General features: G+C 41.2%; 2 protein-coding genes across 2 annotated transcripts in view; both read right to left on the bottom strand.

Moving 5' to 3' along the window:
- LOC142103748 (cathepsin D-like) overlaps positions 1–27,379 on the bottom strand; it is a 147,488-nt gene that overhangs the window by 14,048 nt on the left and 106,061 nt on the right. The gene's annotated exons all lie outside the window — the stretch shown is intronic.
- LOC142103747 (cathepsin D-like) lies at positions 5,747–21,296 on the bottom strand. Its single transcript, XM_075187920.1, has 9 exons — positions 21,119–21,296; positions 15,941–16,097; positions 15,573–15,696; positions 14,902–15,020; positions 13,878–14,077; positions 13,438–13,560; positions 10,542–10,686; positions 7,842–7,940; positions 5,747–6,168 (listed from the first exon to the last, which is right to left on the bottom strand). The coding sequence occupies exons 1-9, from the start codon at positions 21,184–21,186 to the stop codon at positions 6,007–6,009; spliced, it is 1,197 nt and encodes a 398-aa protein (XP_075044021.1). The 5' UTR covers positions 21,187–21,296; the 3' UTR covers positions 5,747–6,006.

The raw sequence follows: 27,379 nt of genomic DNA, 5'->3' as shown, positions 1-27,379 counted from the left end.
GCCAAGTCATTTCCCACCCTAGGCTTATACTTGAGTCAATAAGTTTTCAAAGGTTTTTGTGGTAAAATTAGGTGCCTCAGCTTGTATCCGGGTGGGCTTATACTCGAGTATATACGGTACCCCAGTTTTATAACGATTTGTGTCACACCCTTCTCTATGAACTAGGTCACTAGCTCTCCACCACAGGGTAACCCTATACCCCTTGACTATTATTTGAATAGAGCAAATAAATACATCAGTATTGTTTTGGTTGATGTTTAACACATCACACTGAACTTTACACCCCTTGATCGGATAACTGAACTCTATATCTGAATGTATAGATTTAATTCCACTATTAAACTTTAATATATCTTTATCTAAAAACATGTAAACATCTTATACCCACTTGGTAAGCCATCACATAATCTAATTACGTCAACGTTCACCTGAGTGTTGATATCACACCTGCTATCACATGATTCTAATAGCTCTTGTCCTTTACCCTGTAGTCACATGACAAGATTGCATGGAATTAATAATTACCACACGATATCTGTACACGCATACGTATATAGATGCCATTGTGTATTGTTTGCTGTCATAGGTCATAAAACAAGCTGGTAAATGTTATAAAAGATAAGAAATATTCAGTGTAACCAAATAGGGCTCTTTGTTATAAAAAGTATTGTCAGTTTAACTGTATTTTTATTTAGACTGACAAAAGAATCTAAAAAGAACACCTGTCATCTACAAATTATTTAGGCAATCATTCTGCTGGCTGATCCAATATTCATGAGAATACAACAGAACAATTCATTAGTTCCTGAGGCAATCACTGAGACACTTCCCCAAAATCACTGAGACACTTCCCTCATAATCACTGAGGCACTTCCCCCTAACCACTGAGGCACTTCCCATAATCACTGAGGCACTTCCCATAATCACTGAGGCACTTCCCTCATAATCACTGAGGCACTTCCCCCTAACCACTGAGGCACTTCCCCCTAACCACTGAGGCACTTCCCATAACCACTGAGGCACTTCCCCCATATTCACTGAGGCACTTCCCCACAATCACTGAGGCACTTCCCCCATATTCACTGAGGCACTTCCCCCATATTCACTGAGACACTTACCCATAACCACTGAGGCACTTCCCCCATATTCACTGAGGCACTTCCCCATAATCACTGAGGCACTTCCCCCATATTCACTGAGACACATTTCCCATAACCACTGAGGCACTTTCCCCATATTCACTGAGGCACTTCCCCACAATCACTGAGGCACTTCCCCCATATTCACTGAGGCACTTCCCCCATATTCACTGAGACACTTCCCCACAATCACTGAGACACTTCCCCCATATTCACTGAGGCACTTCCCCACAATCACTGAGACACTTCCCCACAATCACTGAGGCACTTACCCCATATTCACTGAGGCACTTCCCAGTAACCACTGAGGCACTTCCCCCTAACCACTGAGGCACTTCCCCCATATTCACTGAGGCACTTCCCCGTAACCACTGAGGCACTTCCCCATAACCACTGAGGCACTTCCCCGTAACCACTGAGGCACTTCCCCATAACCACTGAGGCACTTCCCCATAACCACCGAGGCACTTCCCATAACCACTGAGGCACTTCCCCATAACCACTGAGGCACTTCCCCATAACCACGGAGGCACTTCCCATAACCACTGAGGCACTTCCCATAATCACTGAGCTGCCTCTACATACTGGTTCTAATTGTGTCAGACAGTTTATTAGTTTGTACCTGTTTGGCCCCCAAGTCTAGAAACAATAAACGTGCACTTGATCAGGCTAGATGTCAAATTCTGTTGGCTGCTGAAAGTTATTGTCTAACACAAAAAACATGGAGTCCCCGCCCCCTCTCCATGCATCTATTAATACTTTTAATTATAAGTTACACAATGTTTGCACCCCAAACCAAAACAAAAGGTTTGGGTATTAGGGTTACTAAATGATGCAGTTGTGAGTGTTTTAACTATGGGTGCAATCAGAGCCGTAACTTAGAGTTCTAGTGCTCTGGGCGAGAAAGACAAATGCCGCCCCCTATCCCTCAATTTTAACCAAATTAACCTAAAATAGTCCTAAATTGCGCCCCCCTTCACCGTTGCGCCCTGGGCGGTCGCCCCCTGTCGCACAGCCCTAGTTACGGCCCTGGGTGCAATGACCCATGATTGGATTGCTTGCTATGCTAATTATAGTGGGTCTCTATGATGTTTAATACATTTTTAAATTTATTTCATGTTTGTGCTGCCTTACTACTTGTGCTTATGTTAGACTACTGTGTACTGTCAAATAATACAACTATCAGATATCTAAATATTTAGAATTTAGAGGTCTATTTACTAAGCTGCGATGAGCCAAAAATCCAGAGGAAATCGCTGTTTTCTCCAGAGACTGACCATCGCCGGCCTTATCAAAGGGGTAAAGCAGGAGAAATGCCCTTAACCTAACGCTGGTCACTGCAGTCCACATAGACTTCTATGGGGACAGCGATGGGACCCAACCTTACAAAAGCTTTTCACTGCCAGCCTAGATGGCGTTAGCTTACTTTTTTAATTGAGTCCCATGGACTCCATCACCACTGGAGAAGTCTCTCTCAGTCCAGTGTCGGGTCCCATCACAATGTGGGATCTTAGCTGCGCCACTAGGGTCAGATCTGCCATTTGCCTGCAGCGGTAGGCTGCCTGTGAAGGAGGCTTTAGTTTAGGTGGGGGGGAGCCCTGGCTTGATAAATACAAGAGACAGGATATTTGTATCACTGCGGTATACACCAATACAAAATTAATCTTACTGCTGTCCACTGGGCACCAATGTTAAATAGACCCCTTTGTTTCCATCTAAGGAGGGTTACTAGAGTTCATCAGCACTGTGGGAGCTGAGGGTTCTAGACCCCCCCCCCCAGTATTTTTCTGCTGTCGCCTCTACGCAGGTCTATGCATGGCATAGGGCACGAGGTAAATGTGAGCATCCCCAATCATTTAAAAAAGTTGCCTAGGGTCCATACATCCTACTAAACATACAGTATATACAAAATTAATGTGAATGCAACTTATAACAAGGCATTCGGTGTCTGTAAGGACACATAAACCAGAGTGATCTATTAAAGAACACAGAAACTCTCACAGAAGACCAAGCAGATAGTGCCCATTCCTTGCATTGCTCTGATTACTACAATAAGTAAAATAGAGACAGAAAACTAGAATACCAGGAACATTTGTTCTTTATTGTCTGACATTTGAACACAAAAACATATTCTCTGATCTCTGTATAATGCACCTGGACCTCTATTGTAGTTGTCTATCAGTGTTACTCGTGATTACAATAAAAGCAGTTCAAGGGACCTCTGACATTTGGTTCGCCTCGATCAGATATTACAAATACAAAGCAGAGAATGATTATTTAAATCAGTGTTTGTTACATATACCTTACTTGTATAAACCTGGGACACACTGCTACCGTATATGCTTATCAAAGGATTACAGCAAGTGTAAAGTGACTCTCCTGTTGTGTTTGCACTACAGCTACCAGCTTGCACTGTAGTTCCAAAATAACTGGAGAGACACAGAGAACCTATCCAGAAAGGATTGTCATACACAATAAAGGACATTTATAAAAAAAAATAGGATTTTTGAAACCTAGCATGGGTATCTAGCACAGAAGCTGTTTAATGATAGTTGCAACCTAATGTAATCCCTGAAGTTTGGGGAAGAGTCTAGTCAGGCGGGGTAGGGAGTTCCATAAGAGGGGTGCAGCATGAAGGCTCAGAGGTGGGAGCGAGAGGTGCAGGTCATAGGTAGATCTAAGAGGACATGAGGCTGAGATGTATGAGGTGGAGGTGTTGGTGAGGGTGAATATTGAATTGGATTCTGGTGGTTATGGGGAGCAGTGTAGGGTTTTGCATAATGGTGCAGAGGACGTGGAAGAGATGAAGACTTGTCTCGCCGCAGCATTTAGAATAGATTGGAGCCAAAACCCTTATCCACTCTCTCATAATCTCCTGCCTTGACTACTGCAACCTCCTCCTGAGTGAGAAGGTGTTGAGCAGGAGGAGGTGACAAGGGAGTGCATGGCACTGCAGGTAAAGAGTGAAGCGGAGGGTGGAGACAAATAACATGGGGGGCTGGGAGAGCGTGATACTGTCATTGGCAAGGGAGACCGGGAGGGGGGAAGTGGTATTGGGAGGAGAGCTCAGTTTGGGATATATTGAGCTTTAAGCAATGCTATCCCAGCAGATATGGTGGAGAAACGGTTGGACACACCCGATAAAAGAGAAGGAGCGGGATCAGGGGAGGGGTGGTAGATTTGGGTGTCCTCTGCACAGAGGTGGCAGTGGAGATCAGAGGAGCCTATCAGTTCACAGGAACTCAAATCAATTTTTACTTAGCAATCTGTCAGCACTAACTAGGCCACCTGCTTTTATAAATGTCCTTCAATGGCTTTAAAGCTGTCACGACTCGATCATTCAAGACTAAAGTATTCACAACGTAATAAAAACTTTGGGTCTTACTTATAAATGAGCAGAATGCATGTTATGACTGCCATCTTTAGCTTTCTGAACCTAGCTTGTCTTTTTACAAGCTTGGTAAACAAAAATACGGTAACTCTCATTTACTGGAGATGGAGATGACAGTTTTAATTATAATTTTATCATAAGTTATACTATTCCTTTGAAGTGTACCTATTGCCTATAAACAGTGTTAGCAGCCATTTTGTACGCTGAACCTATACACAGTGTTAGCAGCCATTTTGTACGCTGAACCAATATTCCTCAGAATGTAGTCTATAATTTTACTAGAAACTAGTGACATCATCCATGCCTACATGACATCACTAGTTTTTAGTCAACTGACAGGCTTAATATTGGCTCACAAAATGGCTGCCTCATCTGATGTAGTTATCATGTAACTTTAAAGGTTTGTAGTTATGATTATGTTAGCTCATAATAATCCAGTGTAAAGTAGTTGATTTTGTACCATAGTTATTGGAAGCACTAGGAGGTACCATTATACATAACAGTCTGTACCATGTGCTATCTCTACATTACATTCAGTTGCCTAGCAAACAAGAGGATAGGTCAACATGTAACTACACAAAAAAGGATTATGAAATGGCGGATTCTAGTGCCAGTGACTTCTATATCTCTATGAGTGCAGAACAATAGCCATACACATGATTAATGCCATTTCTTCTTGGACCAGCCCCCAGTGAGCTGGCCTATTTAATTATTGAATAAATAAAAGGGTTCAATGTTACAAGGAACAGGGGAAACATAGCTCTAAGAATAACAACTGTTATTGCAACATATAGTCCTAGAATAGATCCGGACCCATTTAATAGTGTTAAGCAGTAGGTTAGTACAGCCAATAAAATTGGTCTTAATGACAGAGACAGTATTTTGTTTTGGTTGTGTGATAATTCTTCGTGTTGGGTGAAATGGGTCATGTTAGAAGGTTTTACACAAACATACAGCTAAGAAAAATGGCTGCCAGTGTTTCAGTGTAGAACAAAACATACTTAGGGGTATATTTACTAAACTGTGGGTTTGAAAAAATGGAGATGTTGCCTATAGCAACCAATCAGATTCTAGCTGTCATTTTTTAGAATGTACTAAATAAATGATAGCGAGAATCGGATTGGTTGCTATAGGCAACATCTCCATTTTTTCAAACTCACAATTTAGTAAATATACCCCTTAGAGTATCTTAGAGCAGTTCAGGTTTCAGCGCATGTTTTCTTAATCTCACAGTAGTTATTTATTTTACCATACTCTCAACAGGCAGCGAATCTTGACATTTTTCAGCTGTTTAGCCGCCTACTAACTAAGATTTAAAAACCATAAAGATTAACAGTTTGGTGCCAATGATACAAGTTAGTTGATGCCACTGATACAGTGCTCAGCAGTTACAAGTTGTTCCGCAATTGGCCAACACGGAAATAGTTGCATTAAGTTCATGGTGAGATCAGGCAGTGATTGTACATGATTATCTAATCACTTGGCTTTGGCAAAGCCCACACGATCATTAGCCCGGTCAAAAACTGTATAATATTGGCCAATGAAGACATCGCCCAATATCCAAAGAGGTCCGGCTGGAGGAGGAATATCAAGACCCATGAAGCCACTCACACAAATTGTCTGACTTCCCTGTGTCACCTGTAGGGAAATGACAGAAGTTAAATCGCAGTCTGTGCCACATTCCCTACTATCACAGCGATTGCTGATATCAGATCCCTACTCTCACGGTGATTGCTGATACCAAGTTCCTACTTTTACATTGATTGCTGATACCAGATCCCTATTCACACAACAACTGTTAATACCAGGTCCCTACTCTCAAAGTCATTGCTATTACCAGATCCCTACTCTCACAGTCATTGCTAATACCAGGTCCCTACTCTCATAGTCATTGCTAATACCACATCCCTGCTCTCACAGTGATTGCTGATACCAGGTCCCTACTCTCACAGTCATTGCTGATACCAGGTCCCTACTCTCACAGTCATTGCTGATACCAGGTCCTTACTCTCACAGTCATTGCTTATACCAGATCCCTACTCTCACAGTCATTGCTGATACCAGGTCCCTACTCTCACAGTCATTGCTAATACCAGATTCCTACTCTCACAGTCATTGCTGATACCAGGTTCCTACTCTCACAGTGATTGCTGATTCCAGATCACTATTCACACAAGAACTGCTAATACCAGGTCCGTACTCTCACAATCATTGTTGATACCAGATCCCTACCCTCACAGTCATTGCTGATACCAAGTTCCTACTCTCACAGTGATTGCTGATACCAGATCCCTATTCACACAACAACTGCTGATACCAGTCCCTACTCATACGGTCATTTCTAATGCCAGATCCCTACTCTCACAGTCATTGCTGAAACCAGGTTCCTACTCTCACAGTCATTGCTGATACCTGATCTCTACTCTCCCAGTCATTTCCAATACCCAATCCCTACTCTCAGTCATTGCTGATACCAGGTCCCTACTCTCACAGTCATTGCTGATACCAGGTCCCTACTCTCACAGTCATTGCTGATACCAGGTCCCTACACTCACAGTCATTGCTGATACCTGATCTCTACTCTCACAGTCATTTCCAATACCCAATCCCTACTCTCACAGTCATTGCTGATACCAGGTCCCTACTCTCACAGTCATTGCTGATACCTGATCTCTACTCTCACAGTCATTTCCAATACCCAATCCCTACTCTCACAGTCATTGCTGATACCAGGTCCCTACTCTCACAGTCATTGCTGATACCAGGTCCCTACTCTTACAGTGATTGCTGATACCAAGTTCCCACTCTCACAGTGATTGCTGATACCAGATCCCTATTGACACAACAACTGCTAATATCAGGTTCCTACTCTCATAGTGATTGCTGATACCAGGAAACACAAAGACAAACCCACTCTTCAAGTGCCAATAAACATAAAATATAAGTTGATCCAGTAAGAAAAGCTATACTGCCACATTTACGAAAATATATGTAAAAGTTCCCACACTTTGAGAGAACTTAAGATTGGCATTAACTATCCATCTCCAAGCATTTTTCTGTGTAATCAGCTATTTCAAATGCCAAGAGGCTCAATGCAGAGTCTTAAGTAACTATTTTGCATAGGGAATCTTGTAGCTTAGGTTAAGTTGCCTTCAGGCCAGAACCAGAGAATCATATTATGCAGCATCTTCCTCCACCACATATCTCCTATTCAAGGCACCAGTCTGCTAAACTGACCATCCCTACTCCCTTGCCAATATCAGACCCAAAGCGCAATAACAGTGCAAAAATGACCAGCCTCATTTCCTCACCTTCAGTGTGTACTGATCCCCTGTCAGGGTGTACTCTCGTCCTCCAAGCCTCAAAGAGATGACAGGTAGTGAAGGGACTTTATCACACTGTACCATGTACTGCAAAACACAATAAGTAGGCATTAAATATCCATAGACTTGGTAGATTCACTGTATGCCGAGTATTGGTAGTACAAACTGCTGTCCATTACAACTTGCATAACATCTGTACACTTAAAACACTTTCATTGGATTTTTTCAGTAATTTGATAGATTCAATAGATTTCAAACCAAATAGATGCACCCACAGGTCCAACATATTAAACAAATATCTGTACTAATTGAAGCACAAGTGAAAATGTATACGGCCTTGACCACTGGGGCATAAATATTTTTACATTTGCTAATATTATTTTAGATTTTGGACTTGTGTATTTACTTTTTTTTAAGCTGTACATCTACAATCGTGGCCAATAGTTTTGAGAATGACACAAATATTGTTTTTCACAAAGTCTGCTGCCTCATTTTTTATGATGGCAATTTGCATATACTCCAGAATGTCACAAAGAGTGATCAGATGAATTGCAATAAATTTCAAAGTCCCCCTTTGCCATGACAATGAACTTTATTCAAAAAACAACATTTCCACTGCATTTCAGCTCAGTCACAAAAGGACCAGCTGATCAGTGATCCTCTCGTTAACACAGGTGAGAGTGTTGATGAGGACAAGGCTGGAGATCACTCTGTCATGCTGATTGAGTTAGAATAACAGACTGGAAGCTTTAAAAGGAGGGTGGTGCTTGAAATCATTGTTCTTCCTTTTTTAACCATGGTTATCTACAAGGAAACACTTGCAGGCATCATTGCTTTGCACAAAAAGGATTCACAGGCAAGGATATTGCTGCTAGTAAGATTGCACCTAAATCAACCATTTATTGGAGCATCAAGAACTTCAAGGAGAGAGGTTCAATAGTTGTGAAGAAGGCTTCAGGGCGCCCAAGAACGTCCAGCAAGCACCAGAACCGTCTCCTAAAGTTGATTCAACTGTGCGATCAGGGCACCACCAGTGCAGAGCTAGCTCAGGAATGGCAGCAGGGAGGTGTGAGTGCATCTGCACGCACAGTGAGACGAAGACTTTTGGAGGATGGCCTGGTGTCAAGAAGGCCTGCAAAGAAGCCACTACTCTCCAGGAAAAACATCAGGGACAGACTGATATTCTGTAAAAGGTACAGGGATTGGACTGTATTGACTGTAAGACATTTTCTCTGATCAATCCACTTTCAGATTGTTTGGGGCATCTGGGAAAAAGCTTGTCCAGAGAAATAAAGGTGAGAGCTACCATCAGTCTTGTGTCATGCCAACAGTAAAGTATCCTGAGACCATTCATGTGTGGGGTTGCTTCTCAGACAAGGGAGTGGGCTCACTCACAATTTTGCCTAAGAACACAGCCATGAATAAAGAATGGTACCAAAACATCCTCCAAGAACAACTTCTCCCAACCATCCAAGAACAGTTTGGTGATGAACAATGCCTTTTCCAGCATGATGGAGCACCTTCCCATAAGGCAAAAGTGGTAACTAAGTGGCTCGGGATCAAAACATCAAAATTTTGGGTCCATGGCCAGGAAACTCCCCAGACCTTAATCCCATTGAGAACTTGTGGACAATTCTCAAGAGGCGGGTGTAAAAACAAAAAACACACAAATTCTGACAAACTCCAAGCATTGATTAGGCAAGAATGGGCGGCCATCAGTCAGTATGTGGTCCTGAAGTTGATTGACAGCATGTCAGGGCGAATTGTAGAGGTCTTCAGAAAGAAGGGTCAACAATGCACATATTGACTCTTTGCATAAACGTAATGTAATTGTCAATAATAGCCTTTGACACTTATGAAATGCTTGTAACATTACTTCAGTATACCATAGCAACATCTGACAAAAAGGTCTAAAAACACTGAAGCAGGAAACTTTGTGAAAACCAGTACTTGTGTCATTCTCAAAATTTTTGGCCATCACTGTATATGGACCGCTGATCACAAACAACCTACACCAAAGTATGGTAGTGATATATACAAGTATAACTGCACTAATACCAGACTTTTTGTAATTGAAGTGTAAACTCTTCTATATTGAGTATGGAGTAACTATAATATTTTATATTTCATAACTTATAGATTTGAGCTACATGCCAACTTGGTTGACAAATTTAGTCAGTTTAGACTAAATTGGACTAAGTCTGGAGAGGATAAGGGACTAAAATAATTAGATCTGTCCAATGAAATCGTGAGCTGATCAACAGGTCTGCAAGTCTGGTCAGCCAATGACCACATCTGTATGTGTCTAAAGTCATTGGACGTCAAAAGAACATGAGACCTATGTAATAGGATCATTCAGCCCAAACCCAAACAACTGTTCAATATAACCTTCCATGTGTGTTATGATGGGGTAATATGACCAGCACACCATATGTGTTACTAGTACAATTGCAAAGAATGACCAGTGTGCTGTGGTGTTTTATTTAAATATTCATATACTCAGTGATGTGTTTTCTAATTAGTAATACATGTGAACATTTTAAAAGTGTGTAAAAATTGGTTGAGATAGCAATAACTATATCGGATACATATGCGTATACTGTCTGGTTATTATTTGGGGAAAGAACAAATTTCAGGTTACTGTTGTTATAAAATATTTATGTGCTTAATAGATTGTAGTAATCTCACCTCTCCCTGAGTTAATGGGACGGCTCCAATGGCTTTCTGCAGAGCAATCACTTCTTCCTTTGGGCCGGTGATCAGTGAGGTTCCAGTATCTACAATGGCTTCACAGCCGCCTTTACACAGAGTGAGCTGATCGCCAACGCCCAGCCTACAAGGGGAGGTAGAACGAGAAGACATTTTTATTGACTTTATTTATTTTACCTTGTAGAGCAAGTAAAGTTGTTGCTTTTTTAACTTGGAAAATATTATTGGATTTTTGAATTAGAACAAGATACAGCCGTGAAATCAGAGAACAGTACGATCAATATTGCTTTAAGAAAAATAACAAAAACATACAAAAAATAGAACATAAAGCAGAGATAGAGTGTGTGGGGGGGGGGGGTGACAGCAAAGGGGGGACAGCAAATAAAGTTTTTAAATCTCTGTTGCAGTCATAAATGAACAATAGGCTTGAAAAGAATAAGAAGTACTGGACACCACACATATAGGCAATCACAGGCTGAGTTCATAGGGAATTCTCCACATTTGCCCAAAATATTAATATTTTATGTACAGTGGTTATAAAACATATTCACCCCTTTTGTTTATTTATTAAGGAATTCTAACCACAGATCAAAATTAATGTTATAATGTTATGATTTATAACATTTTAATGTTCTAAATCTTTTTCTTAATTAATTAAATTTAAAAAAAAGTTGATTACATTATTATTATTAGTTCCACTGTGTCGTACATTGAGCATGGGACAAAACAGAACACAGCATACGGGGAAGTAGAAAAACAGAAACAAAGTGCAATTGAAAACAAACTGAGGTGAGAACAGGTGCACAGGGTGAACAGGTGCACAGGGTGAACAGGTGAACAGGTGCACAGGGCACGGAGGTATAAGTGAATTCCAGAACAAAGAGAAAATAGGAAAGGGATGGAGGATAGGTGGGAAGTGAACTATAGCAGGCTGAACCTGTGTCCAGCAATGTGGGAGTAACTGACAGGATCAGGGCTGTGATGGAGATACGAAAGCAAGAGAGAAGAGGAGAACCACGGGCAGGGGTCACGTGTTGAGGTGCAAAAATGAGGCAGGGAAGCCGATATTAGAGGTAAACATGAGGAGCTTACAACCTTAAGGGGAGGGAGAGAATGATAGGATACACAAAGTGTGGAGATAGTGTGAGGGGAGAGATGAACAAGAGTTGGTAGTAAGAGGAATGGAGTAAGAATGAGGGCAAGGTATAATATGGATAGTGAAGAAGGATCGTGAAGAGGGGTAGATGGGGAGAGGTTAGACAGAGGAACGATAGGCTTTCCTGAACAGATGGGTTTTAAGGGATCGTTTGAAGTTTAGCAGACTAGGGGATAGCCTAATAGAACAAGAAAGATTGTTCCAGAGAAGGAGGGCAGCACGGGAGAATTCTTGAATGCGGGAGTGAGATTTGGTAACCAGATGGCAGGTGAGGCGGTGGTCGTTGGCTGACTGCAGAGGGTGAGTAGGAGCATGAATGGGGATGAGGTTGGAGAGGTCAGTTAGAGAGGCATTTGTAGGTGAGATGAGGAGTTTGAAGAGGATTCTGTAGCAGAAAGGGAGCCAATGCATTGCTTGACAGAGAGGGGTGGCAGAAGGAGACCGGCGAGAGAGGAAGATTAGTTATGGCTGCAGCATTGAGTATGGACTGGAGAGGAGCGAGATGGTTGTGGGGAAGGTAAGTAAGGAGGAGGTTGCAGTAATCAAGGCAGAAGATGATTAGAGAATGGATGAGATTTTTGGTGCCATCAATGGAGAGAAAGGCTCTGATCCAGGCAATATTGCAGGGAGATGGAAGCAACAGGGTTGGGCAAGGGATTAGATGTGGGGGGTGAAGGAGAGGTAAGAGTAAAGGATGACACCCAGGCATCAAACTTGGAGAGAAGAGGAAATGGAGAGGATGGGAGGGGGAGAAGTCTTTCGCTGGAGGGAAGACTATGAGTTCAGATTTGGCCATACTGAGCTTACGGAAATTTTGGGACATCCAGCAGGAAATGGCAGAGAGACAGCAGAACTCCTTAGTGAGGAGGGGAGAGGAGAGATCAGTAGAAGAGAGGTAGATTTGGGTGTCATCTCCATAGAGGTGGTACTGGAGACTGAAGAAACCGATAAGTTCACCCAGTTAGGTGTGCAAAGAAAAGAGCAGAGGGCCAAAGACGGAGCCCTGAGGGACTTTTACAGAAAGTGGGGTAGATGGGGAGGAGAAACCAGAGGTAGAGGTTAGAGAGAAAAGATTTAAATAAAAAGTAAAGAATTGCCATAGCATTACGATCCCACCAACATGCTCCATGAAAAGAATAGAGTTTATGTAATGATGCACAATGTTAGACTTGGGCTAAACATAGAGTCTAGCAGTGAGGCCAAAAGGTTCAATCTTAGTCTCAGACTACAGAATATCTTCCTCTACTTGGTATGAGGTTCTCCCACACACTTTCTGGCAAACTCTGGCCATGATTTCATGCAAATCTTCTTTGATTTTTCTTGCTATTTCATATACAGTATCTGCTGTCATGTCAGATTTACCACAGACCTCTTTGTGGTCTGCCATGGCAATATATTTGCCCAGCATACTTAGCCAGTTTATATTATGCTATTATAAGTTATTACACAGACATTAAGGTACGCTGCTTTATTAATAAATGTGTCAGATGTTTTATCCCTTAGTTTAGGTGTGTCTCTTATTTACTGTAGTCGACCCCAGGTAGAAGAAGAAGCCACTGCTACCATAGATACAGAAGCACTGGTTACATGTTTCTCAAAGCCTAAAAAACAGACATGCAAAAGTGGCAGAACAACGTACAAAGTAAAAAAGGCTCAAATTTGTACAAAAAAAACACAAGAAATAGAGTGCATAGAATTACCTCCTTGTATACTACTTACTGGTCCATGTGAACTTCCCAGTATGCCTTGCGGGTGACGCTGACATAGTTAAAGTCTCCTGTGTAATACTTGGGATCAGTGCCCCCCAGTAAAAGCTCGCCACCAGGCTGGGATTCTGGATTCCTAGAGAAATAAATGAACATTCTTTGAATTAGAACATTTCTCAGTTGGGTCCCATAGCCGTGCCTCTTATATGTGCTGAGCACCACTGAATAAAACCATGGGCCCTCTACATCATATGAATCTCGCTACACACTATATTCAGAGCAGTGCAAAGCATGGGGAAGCCTAGAGAAGATGAAAAGTAAAATGCATTGTTATGACTAGAGAAGGTGAATAGTGAGCCCATCGCTGTGCCTAGGGAAGTCAAAGTTAATCTCAGACCTAATTTAACTTGCAGTAGATAAACAGAGCATTTCTATTATGGACACAGTTCTCACCTGTTCAGGTAGAAGGAGAATATGTCATTATCTAACAACTTCTGCTGTATGATGTTGTCAAAAACAGGTGGGGCTCCATCCACAGAGATTCGAGGGTATGCCATCCCCAAAATCCCATCGAATTTGGCTGCTATAAAGGCAACTCCCGGCTGCTTGATAGCTTCCCCAAAAAGCTGCCCTTTTACAGCCAGGTTGCCAATCTGTGGACAAGATTGTGGGAAAGTGAGAAAGAGTTGTTACAATGTTAATCGTATAATTGCGTCTCTAAATAATAGTATTTGAGTGCTCCCTGATTCCTCACAGTACATGCCCTGAAAAGAGCCGAGATGAAGCCTCTTCTGAGCAGGTACAGTCCATTCATGTGCCGACTAAGCATGGGCAGCTCAGAAGAGGACTTTGCACTTTTCAGAGCAGAACGATGATCCCAGGGGACGATGTGGGGTCCTGGGGGTTCTCTGTAGCAACTGCACCAATGATAGTTCCACCACTGCCTATATTATATAACTCACATGCTGTAACATGAGCTTAGGTACCAAGTCCTCGTCTTCATCAACATTTAAAAGTTTGCCAGATTCATTGGTCATCAATACCTAACTTATTTTTTTTTTAGTAAAGATAATAAGAATATTGATTATTAATTTTTAACCTTTGGTGAAGTCTTTTTGAGTACACATACTTTTGTGTTTTGTAGCCTTTAGTACTTATTAATAATAGCTATATTGTCATGAAAAGTGTTCCACACATTTCAGTGATTTGAGAACTACTTTTATCACAAGGAGTTTTAATTCAAGTTGCCCTCAACTATTTGCAAGTGCTCGATTCAACTATATGAATAATTGATGTCTAACTTATTTTGTAAGAGCAGAAATTTTGATAAATAGCTAATACAAGAGTATTGCTTTGTCTCTCCAATACACTTATATTGTGTTTTAGATTTTTGGCGCATGTTGAAAGCAAGCTACACAGTGCCGTCCATTTTATAAACACAGCGATGGCCACACATGAGCCCATCTCTAGCATTTACCGTCACAGTGTCCTGACTTAGGTATCCAGACAGGCTCCCGCTGCCGTACTGGATGGAGAAATCCGTCCCGTTCTTTACGTAGGAAGACGATTTGGAAGAATCATACTTGCGGTGTATCACTGGAATACAAGAGAACCCTTGGTAATAACACTGTTAACCTATTACCCACAAATGATTATCAAAAATGTAATAAAGAGTAAAATATTTGCTGAAAGGTCATCATAAAGCTGGTACAGAATTTAAGTGACTACAAGGATATAAAACAGAAGTATATTTGCAGGTTAGTTTTATACAGTTTAAATAATGATGCATTTTTTATGCTTTTAAAAATACCGTGATTAGCGTTCACCAGTTACCCAAGTCAGATATTCCTACTTGGATGCATGCATTTTACATAATAAATTACCTGTGAGTGGCTGTATTATTTTCTTTCACACTCCGTTCTATATCAATTAACCAGTGAGAGGTACATTCACTAAGTTTCATATTACTATGTATTTTGTGGGGTGTATTAATCCAGTTTATTGATATTTCATTTATTTATCTTTTTATTTGTAACAGCAGAGAAATAATAGTATATGTCACAAAAATCAACAAGTATGTAGCAGATAAATTGTGTATAATATAGAATACTGGGAATTATATGAATCAGAGTAATACAAAGTACTTACAGCAGGCAATGTCCAGCAGAGAGCAGTGGATGGAGGGTACCCAGAGATTAGAAGAGCCTGTGTCAAACACAACTGTGAACGTCTGTGGAGGGGTCCCGATGCCAATCTCCCCATAGTACTGAGCCTGGAGGGAGCCGGGAGGAGAGATAGGTGAGCTGGTGAACATGGTCTATCATTATAATACAGACATTTGGATAAGCAGATCACGTCATCGTAGCCCTGCCCCCTGCTGTAATTGCCAAAATGGTGACAAATGTTTAGGGGGCGGGGCCAAAATAATGTAATTCGTCAAGCCCCGCCCCCACATGCCCACCTCCCCCGGGATCTCCCTGAAGCCAACGAGGAAAAGTTGGCAAGTATGTACTTACATCCAGATAATTTTTCAGAGTCTCTGGTGTGGGATCCCCATTTGGTGGGAACCCAGGGTAATACTTGTTGTAGCCTTCATCTCCCACCAGCTTCTGCAAATCTCCAGCAGCTTCAGAAAACGTCCGACGGATTGAGGTGAACTTAGTTAGTGGTATCCTGGGGAAAGACGGAACAATGTTACGTTCATAAACCTCAGGATCTTTCATAGTACTACATTTAAACACAGCGGTGGGTTGTGTAACATTTCCATTTGCCGAAATTCTCTGGGTATAAAGAAATGCTACGGGATTTTATAGTTGTGTTGTGTAAAATGGCCAAAGGACCACTCAACCTCAAATACAAGTTCCTGTAACTAAAATAAGCTACTAGTAGGGTTGACCAACATCAGATGTACAGCTGTGTGCACGTTACATTTGTTTGGTTCAGACAGAAGAGAGTGTATGCAGTGCCCTTTAAGGCCAAACTTCACATGGCAGTTTACATCCAGGGCTGTGGGAAGAACAACGGCTGGTCGGTGCTACGTGCCTGATGTGAATGGAAAAATCCCCCCCCCCCCACCCGATCAGAGCTTTATCTCATATGTTTCCTTCTGATTAGTTCCTCAAACGTCTTTGTATACATTTGTAAATATTATTTACTGGATCTTTATGTGTTTGGAATTAATTCCTTTTCCCTTCCTTGTGTATTAGTAAACAAGACCCCTTCTCTTTGCAAAACGTACTATATTGATTCTAACCACATAAAACATGACACCGTCTTGTAAGATCTAAGAGCACTACAGTCAGTCTCCATCATGTCATATTTACTGGATTCAACATCATCATCAACAGCAGCAGCTATTTATATAGCACCACTAATTCCGCAGCGCTGTACAGAGAACTCACTCACATCAGTCACTGCCCCATTGGAGCTTACAGTCTAAATTCCCTAACATACACACACAGATGGAGAGAAAGAGACCAGGGTCAATATTGATAGCAGCCAATTAACCTACCAGTATATTTATGGAGTGTGGGAGGAAACTGGAGCACCCGGAGGAAACCAACGCAAATATGGGGAGAACATACAAACTCCACACAGATAAGGCCATGGTCGGGAATCAGGCAGAAGTGCTAACCACTAAGCCACCGTGCTGTCCCACAACACAAACAAACCACAGAAAAACACTATAAATCCAAAAGAATAATAATATTTTTAATGTCAATAATGAAAATTATGACATTCCCAGAGACAAATCTTTAAGAACTGGGACTGTCATTGGAAATTAAGGAGTGTTGTAAACTATGCAAATATGCACCCAGGTGTGTAACATCACTTCTGTTTGACAGGGTGATATCCCTTCCTTCTCCTCTCTCTTATTTCCAGTGAACCATTGACAGCTTTTACATTCATACTGCCAACTTTTCAACTTTTGGTACCCGCAGGAGAGAAGAGTGGGGACGTGATTGCACCACAGTGGCCCATCCCCTTCTGTGCAATGCCACTAATCGTGTCATTAAGCCCCGCCTCTGTCTGGGATCTAGGAGGGTGTCTGCTATTCCAGGACATTTCGGGAGATTAGCTAAGTATGTTTGCATTTCTGCCACCCCTGTAGCGATTGGGTGTAAAATGGGGTACATTTATGACAATTAGTGCAAAGAAAAAAATAATGGTCTTGCCCAAAGCAGCCAATCAGGTGTTTGCTTTAATTTTCTAAACTGGACAATAATATTGAGAACTACAATGTGATTGGTTGACACCACCTTTTTTCTTTGCATTATTTTTAATAAACATATAAAGAGTACATAAATGTTTAACACATTTATACTTATCTCAACAGTCCTCAATTATTGAAGCAGGTTATCAGCTTATATAGCCCGTAAACATATGCTATATAGGCATGGTGGCTGTTCTAGCTGCAAAGTATGTTGGGGAATGCAAATCAACAGCAGGATGAGAGTTATAGTTTGTCAAGATCAAGCATTTGTTGCACAACTAGCATTGTATAGACTTATATTCCAGCAAGAAAACAAAGCGTAGTGGAACACAGTATAAACCATCTATTTCTGAAAGGGACATGAGGATCTCATGAATTGGACATAAATAAGGGGGCATAGAGTATGTAGAGGAGGTGTATCTATGAAAAGGTTATTAAATCAGTGATATTGTTATCTGGTGGGTACATAACATTGAGAACACTGCAGCCCGTAGCAAGAGTCAAGAACAATTCTAAAGGAATTTGAGACACTTGATACTAGAAATAAATAGATCTCTTCAGACAAGTGGCGTGTTGTAACCTGATCAAACAATGTCTGATCTTACAAACGTCATACAACCTTCCATGCAGTCAGATTAAATCACTAGTGTGTGTATAAAAATGTATTAAGCAATAATAATGAACCCTGTTTTATTTTACACAATTAAGCAAATATGAACACAGCTTACAATAGGCAATGTACACATATCGACTCAACATTCTGTAATTTCATTTGGGGAAACAAGAAGCCCAGAATAGTTAGAAAAGAGCTGACCTTAGCATGACTAATGTTCTCCTGTGCTGACTCTTACAAACTTCAGATTAACCCCCACCCTCCTGTCCCCCACCCCCAAATCAAAGGATTGCTGTAACGCAAGTAAGATTTTTGGATTTCATCTTACTTAATTCAATTTGAAACTAATTGTTTTTTACATTTCTGTGGAATTTGCCTTTAAACGGGTGATCCAGTTAAATTAAAAATGTCTCACCCCCAGTGTGTGACCCAACTGCCATAATAGTAATATTTTATTTGTACATAACAGCGCTAACCAATTAAGCAACACTTGGGTGCCCTCGCTAGATTTGATGGGTCTGTAGACCCATGTTTCTATGCAGCTCTCCTGCCAACATATATATTGGGGGCTTACAAATTTTTACTACGGGGTAGAGCTGCGTTAAGTCTACAAGTATTGAAAGTACTCATCCTTTTATTATAACTTCATTTTAAATATTCTGTAAAATAGTTTTAATCTTGTTTTAGGAACTTTTTTTGAATAATAGGCTGATTTTAACATCTTGTAATAGAATATATATATATTACACAAAAATTAGGTAGCACTGACATACTAGTTCCCTAGCAGAATCCAAAGGTTGGTGCAGGGTAGCAGGTAAAATATCCAACATATCCAAAAGCCAGAACTCAGAAAGTTAGAAACAAGTATCAAAATCCTGTTATTTAGCCCATGTCGAAAATATGGAATCAATTAATTAAATATCACTTATATTGTTTAGTATGTAATTCTTAGCATAGCTCTATTGAACTAAGATGGACACATACAAATTAGAATTAACCATGGAGGTCATATCTGCAGAAGGATATAAATACATTGAAGACTGTACAATGAAGGTCAACTAAAATGGTGCATGGCCTACAGCACAAAACTTACCCAGAAAAGACTAAAAGATCTTAATATGTATAGTTTGGAGCAGTCAAGGGAAAGGGGGACATGGCAGAAACCTTCAAATATATCAAGGGTGTTAACAAGATGCAGGAAGGAAACATTCTTCAAAGGAAGAGAAGTATTAGAACACGAGGACATGCACTGACACTGGGGGGAAGTAGGTTCAGAGAAAATTTGAGGAAAAACTACTTGACAGAAAGGGTAGTGGATAAGTGGAATAGCCTCCCATCAGAGGTGGTAGAGGCTACTACAGTAGAGCAATTTAAACATGCTTAGGATAGACATAAGAATATCCTTACTAAGAACTAAAGATCAAATTGGGTTGGAGGTTAGAAAATGGACAGATTAGATGGGCCAAGTGATTCTTATCTGCCGTCAAAGTCTATTAACAAGCGCACTTCTTATCAATCAACATGAACAGCATGTTACACCAGAAATGACTAAAGTATCATACACAGTGAGAGCCCTATTATATTGAACTAAGTAGGTGGACAGACTGTGGAGCTGCAGGTCTGTAACCAGAGAAGTTTTCATTAGACTTGTAAAAAATGGACAGTTGGAAGCAAAATATTTTCTTAACCGATAAGCATTGTGTTCACTGGGCAACCACACATTTTGCATTTTTAAATCTCCCCTTTCAAAGTTGCATCGAAAAATGTCTGCCTCACAAATTCCAATAATGGACCAACCTTAGATACAATGGGCCTGATTCATTAAGGAAAGTAAAGAAAAAGATTGAGTAAGTTTTCTCCTGGACAAAACCATGTTACAATGCAAGGGGTGGAAATTATTATTTTTTTATTTTGCATAAAAGTTAAATACTGTCATGTAGCACATAAATACTTGATAGTTTATTTGTACACTGAAATTTAAAGATGATCTAGATGATCTAGGACATACTCTATCCCATCTATAAATCTGCCATCACATTTTAAATTTAGCTCCCCCTCCAATGCAACATGGTTTTGCCAAGGTGCAAAGTTACTCATTTTTTTTGCTTTACTTTACTTAATGAATCAGGTCCAATATGTGTTAATGGCTCATTTTCACTGCTGTTCTAATGGAAAGTAAATATATATTTTAGAATATATTAAATGTTTATGTGTACATCTTATGCATATGACATGATATAAACACACCTGCCAACATTATATTATTATTTCCATGGACAGGTGCAATTTAAGCACGTCATGTACTGCCTCTGTGAGTGGACATTGAAGGACTACAATCCCTATTAGGGCAAAATGGTCTAACTTGGATGTGTTATTCATATGCATTTACAATACTGATGTACAATAACTGTTATGTTAAGCCTACGGCAACAGAATGAATAGCGAGAACTGCATACAGTATGCACAACAGAAATTGCATTGTGTAGATGGTTAATATTGAAAACAAAGGACATATTTATAACCCAGGAATGTGAAATCAGGGACAGTTGGCAGCTAAGTACATATAGGCTTAATAAGCTATAAGAATGTACAATAATGTTTGTACACAATCACAATGCCCCTAATTCTATTTTATAATTATATTTTGTTATAAATCCAAATATTCATCACAGCTGTAGGATAGGGGAAGAAGTATGAAAGCATTAAACATTGTTGTTACAAACAATTTGACAGAAGAGGATCTGCTTCCAGAGATTAATACAATATATACATTTACTTCTGGGCAGCTGCTAATCTGGATACATAGAATATACCGATTTGATACAATGTCCTTATACACAATACAATATGCTTATGACTATTTCTTACCTTATGAGTGCTGAACCATGCTGGAACAATGCACAAAGGAGCAGAGCCCACACTATTGACACATCCATAGTGACAGGGTGTGTATGCAGCCTGTGTTCTGTATATATATGTATGTCTGCGGTACCTCTTCTACTGTCATCAATGACCCAGCACTTTCACTCATCTCATGAGATGTGTCAGCTGACCCAGCAGTCATGTGACCAGGAGAAGGGGAAGGAAGGGGGAGCGCAGGACATATTAATCCTCCTAGCAGAGTGTTTATTTCTGGAAAGCATTCAGGCTTCTAATGTGATTCTCTTCAGGGTTCTCTCTTCCGTTGTATATTCATTATTCTTTATAATTCAGATACCTTGTATTCTGAATATCTCACAGCATAGTATTCACTAAAGTCATTAAAATATTGTGTTTTGTATAAGGTTAATAATGAACTTAGTGCATACTTGACAACTCAATCGGAATGTCCGGGAGACTCCCGGATTTCGTGTAGGTCTCCCGGACTCCCGGGAGAGTATGGCAGCCTTCCGCATCTGCCCACTTCCTAGTGAAGAAAATTCTCAGGGAATCGCTGCATTTGGCCCAGCCCACCACTGTAAATTGACGCGATTGCGTCATTACGTCACAGGGTGGGGCCAAAATTGTGTGATGTGCGTAGCCCCGCCCGGAAATTCCCACCATCCCCCCAGGCAGCTCCTGGACGCCGTCTTGAAAAAGTAGGCAAGTATGACTTAGTGGCATAATTGTGACCAGTGGTCAAAGTGTGGGTGTATACGGTGGTATGTCATACTGCCACTTCTCCTACTGCTTAGATTGTAAAACTATCAAATTCCATCCACCTACATTCCCATTACATTTTCCATACTGTCACTGCTAAATGTTTACTTCAACCACTGCTTGTGACCCTATTTTGCACGTAGGTCCTTATTGATCTTTTCCTTCACTTTAATCATACTTGTCAACTCTCCCGAAATGTACGGGAGACTCTTGAAATCCGAGTCGGTCTCCTGGACTCCCGGGAGAGCAGGCAAGTCTCCCGCATCCAGCAATTCCCACTCTTCACTTTATGTAGAAGCTGGCATGGGAAGGATCCATGTCTCCTGTCTGTTCACCTCCTATGACCCCAATGTTATGTCTTAAGTTGAATCATCTGCTGTTTGTTCACTCACAATTTGTAGCGGTATCTGTGCTAACTGTAATTGCTGGCTCATGACTATATATGTCTGCATTATTAGGCTTAATTGTATTCATGTGTCTGGTATTATGCTTATTATATTCATGTATGTTAGATCTATAATGACTGTCCACCACTACGGAATCTGTTGCACCCTATAAATTAACGCTAATGATGTAGACACATACTACATAAGTACTTGGTTTCATGTTTAGCAATGTAAATAGTTACTAGCATTCCCCAGTGCTCTCTTTTATAGGATACTCAATCCTACCACCAGGGACAGCTTCAATCTAAGCACTGGCAGATGAGGCTACAACATATCTGTTGTTGCTGCAGGAACAGCCTGTCTGCATAGACCGAAGGGTGCCGCATATATAGTTGCAGATAAGAATGCCACAGTCTATATGCAAAGGGTAAAGTGTTTCAGGTCTACCATGATGGACTTGACTCGGCACAAAACACGGATGCCTACACTGTATTTAGGCAAAAATAATGAGAATGATCTATTCACAAGGGGCTATTAACATCTCTGAGGCACCAGGCCACCAGTGTAGTCTCCTGTCAAGTGCAATGAACACATACTGCTTAAACCCATGGTCACCAAGCGAGGCCACAGACAGATTCAATTGTAATAAAATGCTTAACAGCTGATATCCCTTACTTCACTTAACCACTTAATGCTCATTTAACTACTTTGAAAGATTGACACATGAGACATAAATGTGGGAAAATTAAAAGGAGTTTATTTGCAAATATGGTGGTAGAGAAAAGAGCAGTCAGTACGACATCCGCCAGGCAACCAGGATGTCCCAGTATCAACCAAGGGACACCCGCAAACAGGCGGACAACCATAACACACCCCGGGCGCACATATCTACCTTACCGGGATCATCTGTCCTGGACATTACAGAACCCGCAACCCTTCTGGGCTACAAGGAGCACAAACCAGAAGCTGACCGACAGGGGCGATACTTGGACTGAGACTATAGCCGACTCCTTGAAGAGAGGCGGGTTCAGAGTGCCCACTACCGTAATGTGCGTTCCAACCACTGGCCGTCGACTGCACTGCTTTTTCCGGCAACTTGCCATCCAGGATCTCCAACGGCAACGCCAATATACCAGGAACTGGACACCCTTACCAGAGAACAGCCTGACCATCCATAACAGGCACCGGAGCTCAGCCAACCGGAGAGGGTGGGCAACTTCCTGAACTCAAGAGCATGGTTTACTCCCCGCTCATCAGTCTTATAGACTATACCTAGCCCTCCCCTGTGACATCAGATAGGCGTACCCCTCCTCAGTTAAACTTATGACCCCACTGGAGTTGTTAGTGAAGACAGAGAGGTCAGACTATGTGACTACTGTGAATGTGACAGTCTTACCACAAGTCAGGAGAGTAAATAGGTTTTACCCCTATTAGAGACATTGAGAAATGTGAAGGGCAGCACACCCTATAGAAGCAGTCACCAAGTTGCTACAATAAAACACTAAAAGACAAGCAGAGTTGGGCTGGGCCAGGGTGCAGGGGGGGCATATACTCCCCAGGCCGGACAGAAATAATCTATTTTGGACCGGTGGACTGAGCCTTTCATATTGGCTGCGGATCCTCCTGATCTGTCCGTCCCATCGCCTACTGCCTTCATTGTAAAACTATCAAATTCCATTCACTTACATTTTTCATGACGCCATTTCTAAATTTCAATTTTAACTATAGGGATCATGTGTTTCACGACTTTATTGTGTATACTATTGTATTGTAATAATCAGGCGAAGTTCCACTTCAAGTGTTTACATTTGTCACTCTTACCCCTTAAAGCTTTATGGTTATTCCATTCTACATCTTTTTGCATTGCTGTTTATAGGGAAAACCAGTTACCCACACTACCCACTTTTTGCCTGGTGTCAGGCGATAGGTTACCAGCCCATTACACCAATAAACGTATCACATGGCTTATCCCATCCACCTGTGTATATGGTTTTTAGAGCTACGAGTTTCACGAGTCAACCACTAGTGGACTCTGCAAGGACCCACAACCGGAAGAGTGAAACGGACTCGGCTGGAGCACTGTGTTAAGAGGAAAACCCAGAATAGGTGAGAGGGATCTAACTGTGAGGTTTAACAACTCTCTCTTTCCAGGTGTTGGGGCTACACTAAGATCCTTACAAACCTTAGTTTGTTAGACAGCATTATCTACACTATTAACTTATTATGGACCAGAAATGTGGCTACATTTAAGAGAATTGTGTGCTGGGGATGACACACTGGCATGATCTGCTGTCAATATGGATAGATAGTTTCACCAGATATATCAATGAAACACCGGAGAGACATGAACATATATTGGGTAGCTTGGAAGTATATTGTCTATTATTATTATTACCTGATCCTCACAGGTGAGAACCTCGGACCTGCAGACTTTAATGTTCATGTCTGCCTGTATACTGATCAGATTCTTGCTGGACTGTCGCAGGTCAGTGTCTTCTTATCATCAGCTAACTGCATGGCGTGCGTAGTATTTCCGCTTGTTATTTTTTTAAAAAAAGTATTGTTAAAAGATATTGCATTAAAAACATCTCTAATGACTATTAAATACAGCATAGGAATAAGCACATAAAAGGACATGAACAACTGAGCTAAAAACTTAGTTTATCTAATGAAGGTAACAAAATTTCATAAAAACAGACCAATAATGAAAGCAAGTACATCATACATGTGTAACACAGGGCTTGCTCTGCCCTTTGGAGAGTGAAACCGAGAACCACCCCTGAACACAGAACTACATAAACCAGGCTCCACTAGTGCAGGGAGGGGCCTTCTACTGTATAAGGGCAGAGACAGGGTTCTTTTTTTGTGCAAACAGCAGCAGCAGGCAGGGTGGGTGCAGAAGAGTAGGACAGCACTGGTCCTGGGATCCAGTGTGTGCACTTGTGTGGGAGAGGGTGCAAACTAGAGATGCTCAAGCTCGGTTCCCCGAAAACTGACACATTCGAACAGCAGATCCGAGTACAGAGCCGAGGGGGGTCGGTACTTTTGCGCGTCCTCGGGATTGAAGACGAGGCAAAACGTCATTGTTACATCGTCGGATCTTGGGAGTTTTGGATTCTATAAGTACCGTCCTCCACGGCGATCCAGCGCCATTTCACAGAGGGACACAGAAGACAGTAGCACAGTTCTTGGCAGTCTCTAGTGCACTTGGGCAGCATCATAGGTAGAAAAGAAAATGGAGGAGTAGCAGTGTTCTTCAAAGTCTCGAGTGACAATCAGGAGAGCTCCATTGCTCCATTGCTAATTGTCATTGCTGACATAGAAATAATAGGGCTGGCAGGCTTGGTCTTCTAAATCTGCAGTCACATTGTACTGTGTTATATAGGTAACACACAAAGAGGAGAGGTCCATTGCTCCATTGCCTAATTGTCATTGTTGAAATAGAAATAATAGGTCTGGCAGTCTTGGTCTAAATATGCAGTTACATTTTACTGTACCATAGCTCACACAGAAACAGGGGAGGTGGCAGGGTTCAGTGCTGAAACAGAAATTGTAATAAATTGTGTCAGAGTTCTTAAAAGTCTCCAGTGACATCCCACTGTGCCATAGCTCATGCAGAAACAGGAGGGGTGACATTGTTCTTGTCACTCTCCAGTCTCAGTAATGATGACACTAATCCGTCTACCTCATGTGCCAAACTCTATGTGCAAGTGCATAATGGTTTTAAGTCAGGGAAACAAAAAAATGTAAATAAAAAGCTTGTACCTTTGTAAAGAAAAAGACACCTCTCTAAAAAAGGTGAAAGTTTACTGTAGAAAAACATAAAATTGTCAACATGCCATTCTACCCAAAATATTACCAAGCATACCAGCATCAGCTAGCTCCCTTCTCTCAACTAGATCTCATCACCTTCAATCTACACTGTCATTCATATCATATTCATATTCACCCTCATCAGTGTGTACATCATCCTCAAACAATACTAATTCATCCCCACTGGAACCATCACAGAAGTCTGTGTACTTTGATGTAATTGCAGATAATGGCCTTCCTCATGGAATTTGTAGTTCATTTTATGGAAGAGTGGATATTTGGGCAATTCTTTTAGACCAGACCAAATGTCAAAATGTTGTGCAGACTCATCTGCATCCCCATTGGGTGTCTTGGGAAAGCTAAGTTTTTTCCTAGCAGCAAGTTCCAGAGAAACAGAAGGAGGAGATGTCATTGTGTCATGTACCACTTGAGCTGTCAGCTTGCTGACCAGGAGTTCATTGCATCTCTTGAGGTCTGGGTCAGTTGGAAAGAAAGAAAAGACATAGCCCTTAAACCTAGGATCAAGCACAGTTGTCAAAATGTAATGATCCGATTTCAAGATGTTGATAACTCTTGGATCCTGGCGAAGCGAATAAAATACTTAATCTACAAGTCAAACATAATTAGCGGAATTGCTTTGTTTCATTTCCTCCTTCAATTTTTCTTGCTGCTTTTCAAAAGTCTACTTAGGGGAATCACTTGACTCAAGCTAACAGTGTTTGCACTCTCTTCACAGGTGATTACTTTGAGTGGTTTCAGCACCTTGCACAACACAGATAGTATTCTCCACTGCGCTGGACTAAAGTACATTCCCCCTAAATTCTATTCTTCTTGCAGCTGCTGAATTCTCCTACATGATGTTGCAGAATCCCAAAAATGACACTAAATATTTTGGGACACAGACAGCATCTTCTGCATGTCACTGTAATTTTTTCGAAAGTTCTGTACCACCAAGTTGATTGTGTGAGCCAAACAGTGAATGTGATGGCATTCCGCCCAGCTGTAATGCTCTAACAATATTGGTGGCATTATCAGAAATCACATATCCTCAGGAGAGTCCAAGCAGGATAAGCCATGTTGCAATGACATCCCTTAGTTTTTAAAACAGGTTGTCAGCAGTATTACCTCTGATCTGCGCCTTGTCTCGTCTCTGATAACCACCTCTCACTTCCACCTTCAAGACTTCTCCTGTGCTGCTACCCACTTATGGAATACCCTACCACGCTCAATCAGACTTTCCCACAGCCTTTAAATCTTTAGATGCTCTTTGAAAACCCATCCCTTTTTTAGA

The sequence above is a fragment of the Mixophyes fleayi genome, chromosome 10 (genome assembly GCF_038048845.1).
Source record: "Mixophyes fleayi isolate aMixFle1 chromosome 10, aMixFle1.hap1, whole genome shotgun sequence".
Lineage (NCBI taxonomy): Eukaryota > Metazoa > Chordata > Amphibia > Anura > Limnodynastidae > Mixophyes > Mixophyes fleayi.
This window is presented reverse-complemented; position numbering and strand designations above follow the sequence as displayed.